Genomic DNA, 14,497 nt, shown 5'->3' with positions numbered 1-14,497 from the left:
CACTCCAAGGCAGACTGCAACAAAACACAATGAAACCAATAAGTAACTGTCACATTCATCTTCATTTTTAAACCAGTCTGCACTAAACCAACACTCAATTAAACTGAATTAACAGTAAATGGAGCCGTAAATGTATTTCAGTTACACCTCCATCCGTCCATCCATTCGTCTAATATCTATTCGTCTTCCTCCTTCTACTTAATCCAAGATTGAGCTGCAGTGGCAAATCGGCTGATCACACTTCTTCAATGCAATGCTTCCCAACTACCCTCCTCTGGGACCCAGAGGTATTCCCAGGCACCTTGGTTGGCTAAATAGGGTTGAAATGAAATTACTGATCATGTGCCAGTTAGCCTGCTAGCTTTTACAGCTTTAGCAATTAATAACTGGCAACTGCTAAATTGCCTTTTGAAGTTAACATGCCATGGGGCCACTGCCTGTGAGCCTGTGTGTTCAGTGAACGCTCACAAGCTCCTTCACAGGTTGGGAGTAGATGTATTGAATTGAACTGGATTCAGATTTTTATTTTTGGGGGGATTTCATTAAACCTTCTCACACCAATGTGTCACACTTCACAGCACTCACGCTTTCATGTTTTTTTGTTTTTTGTTTTCTTTTTCTGCCTGCCTTCAGCTTTGGTCTGATTTTTTTCTGTGAACACACTCCGTCCACTCTGAGACTGAGGTCTAACCCGAGACTCACAGTGCATCACCCAGCTTCCCTTTTGCAAATAGATAATGGGGCATTTATAATTTACACAAAGGAGCTATGAGATTATTTTTTTATCTGATTAGCATGAACGCAACGCCCGCTAAATGCATGTATCGCTGTAGATTGTGTTCACGCAGGGAGCGATAAAGTTCATTTAGACACGCTCGCAACCAAACGTTGCTCTGCTGGACCACACAATCAATACAAAGGGTTTTAATATATGCACTAGTCTTGATGGGACAGGCACTTGCCTCATTTTCAATAAAAAATATTATCTTGACCCTGAAAACCCCACGGGGGAAATGTCCGTTCATCTGATACTGAGACATAATTTACCAGCTGCTCCTTTGCATAATTCACACCGACACATTGCCTGGAAATCTGAGATGGTTTTTCATTTTTCCACCACATAGCGGCTGAATATTTAATATTGACTGCTTCATATTTAATTTTCATCCAGGCCAAACTGTAACACTCATGCAAAAAGTCCCACATAAACATGAATGCACAAAGTGGCGAGGCGACATTTTTGCTCATCACTTGTGTGCAGATTTGTCTTTCATCTCACACTGCTGCAACTTACCCTTTTAAAATCGCCAACGTCCCAGCTTCTTAAAAACTGTCTCAGTAAAAGAGGATTTGTCAAATAAAAAAAAAGAAAAAAAAAAAAAGAGAAAGGGAAGTAACTGTTACTGAAGCCTCATGACTTCTCCACCAAAAATAGAAAGTGTTTATTTCCTGATTTCCAAGCAGCTCCTCAGCTTGGCTTTCCGATAGCGGTCTTTTATCTTGTTCTCTCTGCCCTCGACCACATCCACCCACCGCCGTCCGTGCACGTCTCCTCTTTTCTTGCTTCACTCAGCATCTTGTTCTGTATTTTCTATTCTCAGGGTTTCATTTCACAGTCGAGCTATCGGAATTGAAACTTCGATAGTTTTGAAATTCTTACAGCTTGCAGCGCTGGACGGCTGTGAAAATTCCCATTAAATAGGTTCAAGTAATGCCCTCAAGCTGCATAAATACAAATACTTTTTTTTTTTTTTTGGTCAGTGCGTTAACATAAGATAATCATTCATCTGGATACAGACTTTTGCATTGATTCTATTACAAAAGAGGTGGAAAAAGAGGTTGCAACACTTATATGTAAACAAATGGGAAAAAATTAAATCTTGCTGCTCCCTATTTATAATTTAAGTTAAAGTTTCTGGAACAAAGTGGCAACGACGACACACACACACACACACACACACACACACACACACACACACACACACACACACACACACCCTCAAACAAACCAAATTCTTCCCCGCAATATTGTGAACATCATTGCTTTGCTGTGTGTGTGTGTGTGTGTATGCATGTTTTCTTCCAGGAGCTGATCCTGGATTCGGAGGACACATGGATACGATTGGAGGGACTGGCTGAGACGGCAGAATACACTGTTCAGCTGCAGGCTGCCAGAGGGCTCGATACGAGCGCCGTCGTCTCCACGACTTTCACTACAGGTGCAGTGCACACACACACACACACACACACACACACACACACACTGTTGATATACTGAATATATTTACAGCACATTCCAGCAGGAATAGTTTTTTTTTTATCTTCATCCTGCAAGTATTTTTGTCCCTTGGCAGTGCATTTCCCTTCACATATACCATAATGACAGGAGCACGTATGGGTCACAAAGTCAGGCAGAGGTTCTTCCCACTCTCACTCAGTAGCACAGTGAACGGGACTCTACATCCCATTAGGCTGCACCTGCAGGGCGGCTGCCTGCAGTCTTTGATATGCTCGGAGTGCAAGTGGATGCCAGATTTGTCGCTGAAAAAAAGGGTTACTGAGCTGTGTGGGTGTATTTGTCACATGGAAGTTGGCGAGCATTTGGAAAATAAACAGAGAAAAGTAAGCACAGTAGTCGAGAGCGCAATAGAAGACAAGTGTGTTTCTGTCTTCCACCAATACAGCCCAGTTTGGGTCGATGTATTTTTGTCTTCTCTGACTCCTGAGGGCAAGAATGTGCCCTGCAACTTCTGGGTGCTCGTCGATGGGCCCTTGCTGACTTGGTCTTGTCGGAGACAATTTGGCGCATCTTGTATGCAGTCAGTGACACTTTTTTTTTTTTTTTAACACCACGCTTACTGTGACAGGAAGCTGGGCCGATAGTGGTGCCCTGCACTGAACAAAACAAATGCAGTTGCAGGTTGATACCGCAAAGGCAAAAGTGACTGTGACTTCTCCGGACGGTCGCAGGAAGCTTTACACTCAAGCCGCACTTCAACAAAAAAAAAAATTGTCTATTGTGGATGATCTGAAAAATCAAAAGTTTTTGTAATGCATCCATAATGCAAAAAGCAAACAGCAACAACAAAGAAATAACCTTGACTCTCATGCTTCTCATAATCTTTCCAGGGAGTCGTCTTTTTGCCACTCCCCAGAATTGCGCTCAGCACCTGCTGAATGGAGAGACGCTCAGCGGCGTCTACACCATTTACATCAACAGAGACCCCAGCCAGGGTGTGCAGGTCTACTGTGACATGACCACTGATGAAGGAGGCTGGATCGTAAGTCACTCTGATGATACTTTTAAAGCACATCTGTCATCAGATGAAGATTTCTTTTAATGAATAAATCCAATTTCATTTATTTTTTTCCTTTTCGTTTCTGCCGTATTTTTTTTTATTATCTTATCTCATCATCACCTCATTTGGGTTGCCAGGTGTTCCAGCGTCGCCAAAACGGCCTGACAGACTTTTCCAGGAAGTGGAGCGACTACAGGGTTGGTTTTGGAAACCTGGAGGATGAATTCTGGCTCGGTAAGAGTCACACGCTCAAATCATTATTATTATTTCATATAATCAAGGATGTGATAAAAGGGCTCCTCTGAAAATCTGTCATTAGATTACTCGGAGAAGCCCTATGACCATATCAAAAACATGTCTGTCACTTTTCACAAACGTTAAAAACTCAGCTCAGAGCACAGGCAGACGGCAGGACAATTTCTGTGTGGGAATGTCTTGATGAATCTGCTCTTTTGTAATTACAGGAGTCATTACAGTGTATTTCGCCATCTGTTCTTCACATTTGCGTGATAGGTCAAATATATGGGGTAATTCGACATTCAACTGTAGTCGTCTGGTGCAGGTCAATTAGTGTTGACCTCTAATGTCAAACACATTTTGGAGCACTAATGACATTTTATTATTTGAAAAATCTGAATCACAGTTATTGGAATTTCATAGATCAGGTAAGTTTTCCCTTTTTTGAACTTCATAGCAGCTGCATACATGCTGTATTCCACGTGCATTTAAAGTGCTGCAGGTTGTCATTGACCACAGCGGGACAGAACCGAAGAGCATTCAAAACTAATAGCTTAAACTTTAAAATTTTAGTTGACGCGTCCTTTTTATCTGCCGCTTTTCCCAAAGTAATTCTCTTTTTCTCAACTTCATTTCGTACTTTCTGCTCATCATCTTTCAGAACTCGATGTTCAGAAGTCTGACAATTCATTAATGCATTTGCTGAAAGATCACCTCCCCCTGAAATTAGGCTGTAATTGCGTCTCTCTGATTCAAAGACATAATAGCAGAAATTCCTCTGTGTTCTGACAGATGGAATACTCCTGCCGCAAAAAGAGGAAATCTCATTATAAAACAGTAATTATATTCATTAAAAAAAAATGTGCAAACGAATCCATGTTTTTTCATGAGCTTGTTTGTATGTTATTGTTTTGGTCCAGATGATTAAAGGGAAAAATTACATGAATATTTCATGAAGTGAATCCAGACCTTGAAAAGAGTGTTTTCTTCAGCTTTTGGAGTTGAGAAAATATTAAAATGGGATTGCTGTTATGTTGAACTGCAGCAGACACATATAGCACCATTGTAGACTGTGGTATGCTGCAATTTGGTATCGGCACAGAAGCGTTTGAAAGGTAAAGAAAGACACTTAAACAAAACCAAACAGTGAAAGGTCAACGTCACCTGTTAAAAAAGTTTGTTTTTTTGATACAGAATATTTTTTCCAGCAAAATGAAGTGTTAGAGGGGAACATACAGTAGATGCCCCTTATGAATACAATACAAACCTAATCAAACTGAGCCTTCACAGAAGTTGTACATGGTTAAATACAATTTCCTGGACAAAATGTCACACAACATACAAACGGGAGCGCCGAATCTCTCTGTGCATCGTGTGAGGAACAGATGAGAAACTAACTGACAGATGCGTCGCTGCCGACAGAAGACCGGAGGCAGGATGTAGCAGAACGTCTCCCGCAGCAGATTAATAACAGCTCTCTCCCAACTGTCTGATCTAAAAGTGGCGGAGCGTGTCTTCACCAGGAGCAGAACATTTTTGATCTGACCCGTTTTTTGCCGAACTAAACTGCTTTGGGGACGTCCACCAGGCTGGTCCGAGCCACCGCCGTCTCCCCACTTCACTTTTTTGAGATGCACTTTAACGACCCTCTATTCCCTCCATCCCTGCAGACAGTGCACTCGTCTCTGTGCATAAAAGCAGCCTAATGTTACCCCGGGGGTGCAAGGCATCAAAAGCTTCTCTTTGCTGCAGTCAAAGCCTCCCGGGTTGCAGATAACGTGCCAGCAGGGCGACGGCGGCAGCCAGGTATCAAGCCTGCTGCATGAAAATGGTTTGGCTTCAGACCCACTTGCTTTGGGTCGAGACGCACATATTTATCCCCCAAAGTGTGATGAGTGAATTTGCTCTAATTGCACGAGAATGCGTGAACGTCGACATCCGCGCTAACCCAAGTATTTCTGGCGAGGGGAACTTGGCGCCGGGCCCACAGCCACCTCTCGCTGCTGCTGCTGCGTGGCTGAGTGCAAAATGTTTGGGCAGGTCGACCGACAAATGGCTCCCATCAGACTGACTGACGGGTCCGGCTCTGCCAGCGAGCCTCCCGGTCGACACGCAGCGCATCTGCTGCCTTTAAATTGTGTCGCACGCTCAAAAATCAGCCTTGCAGAGACGTAATGGTACGGTTGTGAAAAGCGCTCACTGCACTGTAAACACCGCTTGTCGGTCTCGCCAATTAGATTAGTGTCAGACCGTCGGAGTCATTAGCGTCAACATTTGGTGAATCACAGCTTCGGCACACACTCTACCGCGGACTCTGTCGCAGCAGCGTGGAGCGATAGACCTCAGCGTTAAACTTGCGAAAGGCAAAAAAAAAAATAACTGAAGCACTCAACTGGCTGGTTATTAAAGCGTATATGGAAATGAAGCCACCATTGTTGTGTTGGAGTCGGAAAACGGCTATTTTTATAGCAGCTGCAGGGCACTCTGTTCTCCCACACTGACCCCAGCGTCATTTTGAGCTTGTAATAACAGAAGAACCGGCGATGTGTGATCATTATCTCATCCTGTCACTCCCCTTTATTTTTAATTTACACCTCTCTCCCTCCGCGTAGTGACAATAAAATTGGATGAGAAGGTAATATTGGTGGCATTAATGGTGTAGGAGAGTAATTGTGTCAATGCATTTTTTTTTTTTTTATCGCTGCAGTTTTGGAAGAGAGCCATCTCATCCCATAAAAGCTGCCGAGGGAAAAAATAAGTGTGAAAAGATAATAAAAAAAATGTATATATGCATATTAGGATGATGATGATGATTCTACTGGTACAGAGTGAATTTGTAACAGGAATAATGTGCTACAATTCTTTTAATTTGCAAAAAGAATTAACAAAAAAAAAGATGCTCTCCTTCTACTTGAATTATCAATCACTGAGTAAAAAAACTGCACTCGTAACACTCCAGTGCCAGGGGAGAGGGAGAACGGGACTTACTCCAAACTGGCACTCATTGTAATCTGATAAAAAAAAAAAAAAGGCAATTCCAATCTCTGGAGTTGGCATGGATCCTTATCGCCTGACCGATTGAAAACCAGCGCTCATATCTGCTGCCTTGGAGATAGCGGGCAAAGCCTCCTATCGCAGATCATTTTTGTCACACACAGTGTTTTTCTGCGGGTGCTTTCAACGTCGAGGCCGTCGTCCGCTGCTCTCAGCAACGTCACTCAGCCACAGGCACCCGAGCAGCCGACAGAAACATCTGTCAGGAGCTGGCCTTTAACCTGCAAAAAGCTGCAGGTGGAAACAACAACTTATTTTTGTGTGTGAACAGAGGGGACGATGGGGGTGTTCGGAGGAGCAACACACTCTGCACTAGTTCTGTAAACATGACGTCTCACTCTGCACCCTGAATAAAAGATGTTTTATTTTATTTATCAGAGTGAAAATGCTGTCTGGAGACAAGGTTATTTATCAAAGTGCAGACAACCTACTTTTCTGTGTGTGCTTTGTTCTTTGTTTTGCCGCCTTGTTATTAGATTTAAATGAAGCATCTACAATCATCCAACCACAGTGGGGTCGTAATAGTGCAAGTGTGAAAACATTGCGCCAGCTCACTTCTGCATCAGCTGTTTGATTCTATTTTCACCAGAACGATTGACGGACAGATACGGTTTAAAAAAAAAGAAAAATGAAGAAGAAGTAGCTGCAATGAAAACACACAAGTCTTTCGCTTTGAAGTGTCAACATCTTGAGAGACCGATGGCTGTTTTCCACCTCAGGTCTCGACAACATCCAGCGGATCGCTACCCAGGGCCGCTACGAGTTGAGAATTGACATGAAGGATGGACAGGAGTCGGTCTTTGCCAATTACGACAAGTTCTCCATCGGGGATGCCAGAAACCTCTACAAGCTCAGGATAGGGGAGTACAACGGCACGGCTGGTGCGGGGCAAAAGCATTTTTTTTCCTTCATAATATCCTCCATTATTTTGAACTTGACTGAAGTGCCATCTGCCGTTTTCCTTCTTCCCGCCACCCCTCTTCTCCACGTTCTCTTCCTTGCCCCTTTGTGTTTGAAACCCCTCTCACACTTAAAGCATCTCTCAATTTGTCAACATGCCCATATGCCACCATTACCCATCATCCCTTCATGTTTGGAATTCTAATTCTCCCTGTTTAAAAGGAATCAACAGGATCCTCTGCCTCTCTCCTCCCGTCACGTCTCTCCATCTCCCCGCTGCTTGTCTCTTCTCGTCACTGCCCAATTTATAGCAGCCATATGCCAACGTTCCTGACATATGCCGATTATTTAAGACTCCTGTGTTTTCCCTTTCTCTGCTTCGCTCCATCCTGCTCCCAGGTGACTCTTTGAGCTACCACCAGGGCCGGCCCTTCTCCACAAAAGACCGAGACAACGACATCGCCGTCACTAACTGTGCCTTGTCTTACAAAGGAGCCTGGTGGTACAAGAACTGCCACCGGGCCAACCTCAACGGCAAATACGGCGAGTCCAGACACAGCCAGGTGAGTCACCCAGGAGGCGATCCTGATTGCATCCACTGGAAGTGATAACAAATAAAGCTGTTATCATCGAGACACAAGCTATATTTGGTTCAGAATACAATTAAAGTTTTGTGTTCTTAAACAAGAAAAATACCTAATTGTTTTATCTGGGACAGTTACCAAGTTACAAGACAAAGATTCATTTTTAACAACTGCCCCAGAACATCTGAACTCCAGGGACAAAGAAATTTCCCGACTTTGCTTTCTGCCAACTTTGTTGATAACGAAATTGAAAGTTGGTCTTTCCAGTGTGCGGAACAAACTCAAACATCGAGTGTCATGACGAGGTCAATTGTTAACTGTGGAAAGCGTTTTGGTCATCAGTGCTGCAGCATGTTGCATTTGACTAAATACAGAAAATAAAAATACTGATCACGATAGAACAGTGAAATCAAACCTTAAACAAAGCTTCACTATAAAGCGTGATCCACACTGGTGCAGAGGAAAAAAAAATATTGCAACGACGTCGCAGTAATCAAATGTTGCCAAGCTCTTTGCACAAATGGTTTCCAGTGCTTTGTGTCTTATTACGGGGTTCGCAAACCAGTAGAAGCGAGTCATTGTGCATGGTTATAAAACCACCTTAAGGGAGCATTATGTCCCCATAAAGCAAACAACCCTGAATAAAAAAGGAGTGCTGTTGCTAAGTGTGATTCCAGCAGAAGCTTCAAACCAGATCAAAAGTGTCTTATTAACTCCAGCGTGGATAAAATAAATTGCACTGGCTGTTTTGAAGACAGGAGCCCCTTGATGACTTTGTAAAACAGGCTTGTCTTGCTTCTGTCGCCCATCTGATGTGCAAAAGTCACGGAAGCGTGGTGGACGAATGTCTTTCCAGTTGTTGAACTGGATGAGCAAATTTACACTCAGGAGTGTAAAGAATTATTTAAAGAAAAAGAAAATTAGTTTATTAGATAAACAAGACGCACCCTGCTGTGACACAGATTAATTAATTACTGCCTTTGAGGTTGAACTCTTAGCTTGGAGGATTTTCCTTTTGACAAGTGTGATGTGCTCTCGCTCGGCCGGCTTGATGATGAAAAGGCTCCACAAAGGGAAGCGAGGCACCGTGGGAAGCTGTCATTAGGCTCTGCTACAAAGACTCTGGAGCATCGCGCTGCTCTGCCTGCTGCTCCCTGGCCTGAAATGTGACCAGGTGGCACCCGAGATAGGCGCCAAGTGCCTGCTGAAAGCCGGAGTCAAGCTGAAAGGAAAGACTGAGGCTGTAATTGCTCTGAAAACTATTTTTTTTATTTTCTTTTGAATCCTCAAATTGGCCCCTTTACATTCTCCGAACTCACATTTTCTGCCTCCAATTGAAGATAAGAATGCTGAGCTTGGTGAGTGACCAGGATGGAGTGCATGAGAGCGACAGCACAAGTAGCATGTTTTGGAGATGATGCCACTGAGACCAGACTGAGATGGTTGGGTCATGTACAGAGGAGGAACAGTGGATATTTGTGTGGAGGGACACAGAGGTTGGAACTGGCAGGCAGGAGATCGAGAGGAAGACCAATGAGGAGATCAATGGATACAGCGAAAGAGGACGTGAAGTTACTCAGTGTGGGGAAAGAGGATGAATCCTCAAATGTGCTTTTGATTCAGGCTGCTACTGATATTCTGCTCTTCCCCCCTCCCTCCCAGGGCATAAACTGGTATCACTGGAAGGGCCATGAGTTCTCCATCCCTTTCGTGGAGATGAAGATGAGACCCTACAACTTCCGTAGCTTCAGCAGCAAGAGGAGACGGTCGGTCCCTGTATAGAAAGGGAACAAAGGAAGGAAGAAAGAAAGAAACACACCCTCCTCTCAGCCCAGAGTCGGAGTCCGAGGTAACGGAGTTCGGATGGTGTTCTGTGGTGGGTTCTATGGCGTCTCCCAGTGAGGCTGCAGAGATGGAAAAAATCTTCCAAATATTGTATTAATACGGAACCATAAAATAACATTTTACTTAACATATACTACCAACAAGAAGAGACTAAACTAAAAATAGATGGCAGTGAAAATGAGAGGGAAAAACAACATCCGAACTCCATTTCTCTCCTTTCCTGCACAGCTTCCGCTGTCTCTCCCTGCTGTACTTCTACCCAGATGATAGAGGACACTGTATGTAATTTATTAAATATTTGAATGACAATGGTTGTTTTTTTGCTGTATGGGAAAACAGGGATAAGGCAAACTAAGAAATGTGTTCTTGTTTAAGTACCAGCCTTTCCTGGACTGTGAGGAAATCGAGAAAGGACAACTGGCGTTGTTTTAACACTTACTAAATAATACTGCTTTCAATGAAACTCTTTCTGCCCTTATGCTCCTTACCTGTAAGATATCTATTTTTGTAATTGATATTGTGATGAGGGTCCATCTGTTTAACATGATCCCATGCCTTGGTTTAATCATGAGACACTGGACATCCAAAAAAGAAAAGTGAATGAAGCAGTGCACCAGCAGCAGCTACGCTCCTGTCCATCGTCGTTTATTTGACTCCTGTTGCTGAGTTTCTCTGTCTGTTTGAGTCAATCATCGCCAATCCAAAGCTTTATAAAAGTTACTGGTCACTACACTTAGACTGCATTTGCACAAAGGGTGGAAACACAGGCAAGCTAATCTTCTTATCAATATGACTGATTTTCTTTTTTTTTCCCGCCGTGGGTATATTTTAACACTATTTTCTTCTGTTTATTTGTGCTCCCAAGAAAATAACACACAATCTGTTTGACCTCCATCACACACGCGGCGTTTGCTTGCAGAAATGGTGCTGACAGATGTAATATTCAGGCAACAAATATGCAGATGCTGTCTGTTTGGGGAGGAAAAAAAGTCACTTTTGTCAACAGCCTTTGAATCAGCTGTATCAAGAGATTCTCACTTTCCAGGGACTTTGTATGCTAATGGGAAAGTCCCCTGGCGTTGTATTATGCTGTGTGGGCTAATAAATTCCATGAGAAAGACGGTCGGCCCGGGCAGAGAGCGAATATCCTCTCTCTCTCTCGCCTCGCAACTGCACCCTCACAACAAAGAACACAACAAAGAGCCGGCAGAGCAGTGGGTGGACCTGTGCCAAGGCTTTCTTCTCCACCACTGAGGCTCCCAGTTGAAACAACTAAATCAGCCAACATGGCAGAAAACGTATCCTTTCAGTGGGATGGGCGTAATCTTGCCGTGCACCCTCGGATCGTTTTTTGTTCTCATTCACGCTGTTGCACGACGTCACCCTTGGTGCCAGCGCCTTCACTTGACTGCCGCTTTCTGCTGGTGTTGCAGACGGGTTTCTCTGTCTGAGGAAAAAAGGGGCTGAAGACGAAGCTCCTCTCCGGCGTCGCACCACTGAGAGACTTTAGCTCACCTTTGTTGCAAGCAACAACTGGGTGGCATTCAACAATCCAAACACTGACAGCAGATATTTCAAAGCAGCCCATTCAGCTCGGGTCGTGTGTTATGTGTATTTTTCATTTGTGTCTTTTTGTCCAGAAGACCTGAATGCTCTCGTTCCTCTGTAGACCACCGTTAATGTGCTGATGTAGATAGAGAGCTGGATGATGTGAGTGAACACACTTCTTCTTTAGATATAATTGGATCAGAGAACACTACCTTTTCTCTAACTGTTGTGTTGCAGAACAGACAGAGCCAATCAAGACCCTGCTTGACAATAATCAATGTTGACTAATCTTTTTTTTTTTTCATTTATAGTGACATTTATAGTCATTTCTAACCTGAGTGAAATTCTCCTTTGAAATGGTTCAAGTTTAACAAACACCACCCGTACTCTCGCCCAGTGTGGTACCTGTGAAATGACAATGTACTGTAGGTAGAAAGTAAATAAATATATAAAAATACCAGTCTAACTTCAAGAGGAAACACGTCTTAACCATTTCAAAAGGTGACATTTCTCCAGGAGTAATTTGTGTTTCAGTGTGACTGTGAAAGTTTCAGACCCTCTCATGCGCTCCATCTTCTGTAGTGACCTACAGTATAGTCTTCTCCCTGCACTTACTCCATAAAATGCTTAGATGGGGCTTTCGCCTCGGAGGAAAAAGGTCATAAAGCTTTTGCGGGAAAGATACTGAATGTTATTTGTGTTGCGCAGGATTTATTCCTCCTTCTTGGCAAACTGTGAGGCACACTTCATGGCAAAAGCTTATATGTATATTGTTAAGCAAATTTAACATTATTCTTTTTTTCACAGCATCTTTTTAGGAATGCAAAAAGAATCAATTTTAAATTAGTTTTGCTTTAGGCAAACATTATATTCCATCCATTATAAAACGGGCCTGGCAATTTCACCCTTTATCGTTAAAAAGGGGAACGTGTTTTGTTTTCAGTTCAGACTTCTCTTTTGTTAAGGGATGTTGAAATGGCATCCCCTGCATTGTATTGTCATTCTTCAACATGTGTGTACAGTCAAACACAACCAATAAAGACACCCCCCCACCCCCTTATTTATGCCATTTCTATTAATTTTGCAGTTACCCTGTAAAAATATGACTACTAATGACTCAAAATCTTTTTATTGTTTCAGAGAGAAGCTTTGTCTCTTATTGTTTTCTTTGAAATGTGAAGTAACTGATTCACACAGCCTGTCTGCTGCTGTCGATTAATCGAGCCAGTACCTGCGCCAGTTTAAAACCTTGCTATTGGAATGTAAAAGTCGAAACAAAATGTGATCTTGACTGTTTGAAAAGCTCATTTATGCTGAAACTAGGGATTTGCTGTTGGATAACCTTAGATATTACTGTCAAATCTAGCTCTAGTTTGACTTGAACATGTACTATATAGTTCCTTTTTTAATGCATTTTCTACATATTAATAAAACTTTCAAATAGTCCGCTGTGGTTTGTTCTGCTTCTTTGTTCATTGTGGATGACAAGATGTGAACTCTTCAGCTTTTATGAAGCAGGGGAGTGGCTGCTCCCGTGCTCTTCTTCATGCCTATAAAATAATGAAGCAAAGAGAGTAGACTGACTTAATGCCTTAAACTTTCAAAGCGTCTTCACCTCTAATTGGAGGCCAATAAAAAGCAAAGTAAGGGCACCAGCTATTAAAAGGGAACAGTGAGGGTGCCACCATTAAAATCTGTCAGTGTGGTTCGGACTCTGATTTGTCCAACCCTACTGAGACACAAATAAATCTTCACTGGAGAAAATAAAATTAAGCAGAGAGCCTTATAGCCAGTGTTGAGAAAATCTCAACATTTCATGTTATTTGCTGTTATTTGCCGTACAAGTCAGTTCCATGACCACACTTGTGTATATGCTTGTATTGTATGCTTGTGTCTTATGCAAACATCACGTTAAATTACTGCTCTTAAATTTGCCCTTTTAAATCACTAGTCACCTCAACAATTTGCAACTTGTTAAACATCAAACATTTCCTTTACTAAGTTCAAATTAGTTCAGTGCGCATAGCAACCAAATTTAGGAGACATTTCTGGATTTTTTTTTTTATTATATTTGATTTAGACATATTGTTTCTTTTCCATGTACTTCATCTAATTAAACTGAATCGTCGACTTCAACTGAATTCTAGCTTGTCCATTTTAAAAACCTAAAATCGGAAGAATTTCTAATCTGATTTCAAATTTCCATGGCATAGTGAGCATCAGAATGAGGGAAAAAGGAATGACTGATGGTTTAAACTACTGATCTACCCATATTTTCACCATATCACAAAAAGCTCAGGGATTTACAGAGAAAGAGCTGAGAACACACTAAGTGAATGATTGTCAAGCACTGTAGAAATATGACAGTAACTCAAACAACCACTAGTGACAACCGAGACCTGCAGAATAGCACTTCAGAATGCACACACTTATTAGTACCACTTTACCTGTGTACGGGAGGAAATATCTAAACACAAATAGTAATATCTCCCCAATACGTAGTCCATCGTTCCGGAGTTAAGATGAGGATTTCAAAGTAAAGTACACAATAATTAATTTAATCTGACTCCATTTGATAATAATAATTTTACTTTTATATATCGATTGAGAGAAAGACTTGATTAATAATTAAGAATATAGACTCAATAATAATTAAATTCTAGTGATCTGACATTAGTCTTCAGTTCAGGGATGGCTTACATACATTAACAAAACTATTCAGTTTGTTCATTAAACATGGAAGAATAGCCTGATGTCTGGGTTGGAGTATTCAGAGGTTATTGAACATGATACCCAATCTTATCTGTCCAACTCAGAGGTTAAGGGTTTGAATGTCCAGTGAAATTCACCATATAACTAAGGTCTTTGGGATTCTGTTTAATCCCTATCTTAGTTCAGTGATGGCAGATATAGAAAAAGCATTCAGTGACCTTCTTAACATGGAGGAACAGCCCAGACATCTAGGTTGAGATATTATACTCAATCTTTTCTATTCAACTCAGAGGTAAAGAGTACTAGCATTACTCAGAT

At 42.1% G+C, this 14,497-nt stretch overlaps 2 protein-coding genes across 3 annotated transcripts in view; both read left to right on the top strand.

Moving 5' to 3' along the window:
- tnr (tenascin R (restrictin, janusin)) overlaps positions 1-10,545 on the top strand; it is a 54,033-nt gene extending 43,488 nt beyond the window's left edge. For both annotated transcript variants that reach the window (XM_076021347.1, XM_076021346.1), the window contains exons 23-28: positions 2,087-2,219; positions 3,130-3,281; positions 3,437-3,533; positions 7,310-7,471; positions 7,890-8,053; positions 9,737-10,545. In XM_076021347.1, coding sequence (XP_075877462.1) covers positions 2,087-2,219; positions 3,130-3,281; positions 3,437-3,533; positions 7,310-7,471; positions 7,890-8,053; positions 9,737-9,856 — 828 coding nt within the window. In that variant the 3' untranslated portion in view covers positions 9,857-10,545. The remainder of the gene's footprint in view (positions 1-2,086; positions 2,220-3,129; positions 3,282-3,436; positions 3,534-7,309; positions 7,472-7,889; positions 8,054-9,736) is intronic.
- Positions 1-14,497, top strand: part of cacybp (calcyclin binding protein) — a 187,685-nt gene that overhangs the window by 104,883 nt on the left and 68,305 nt on the right. The window lies entirely within an intron of this gene.

Source organism: Nelusetta ayraudi, unplaced genomic scaffold (genome assembly GCF_046127955.1).
Source record: "Nelusetta ayraudi isolate G7.1 ecotype Tasmania unplaced genomic scaffold, CSIRO-AGI_Nayr_v1 ptg000011l, whole genome shotgun sequence".
NCBI classification, from domain to species: Eukaryota; Metazoa; Chordata; class Actinopteri; order Tetraodontiformes; family Monacanthidae; genus Nelusetta; species Nelusetta ayraudi.
The sequence above is the reverse complement of the archived record's forward strand: the minus strand, read 5'-3'. Positions and strand labels throughout refer to the sequence as shown.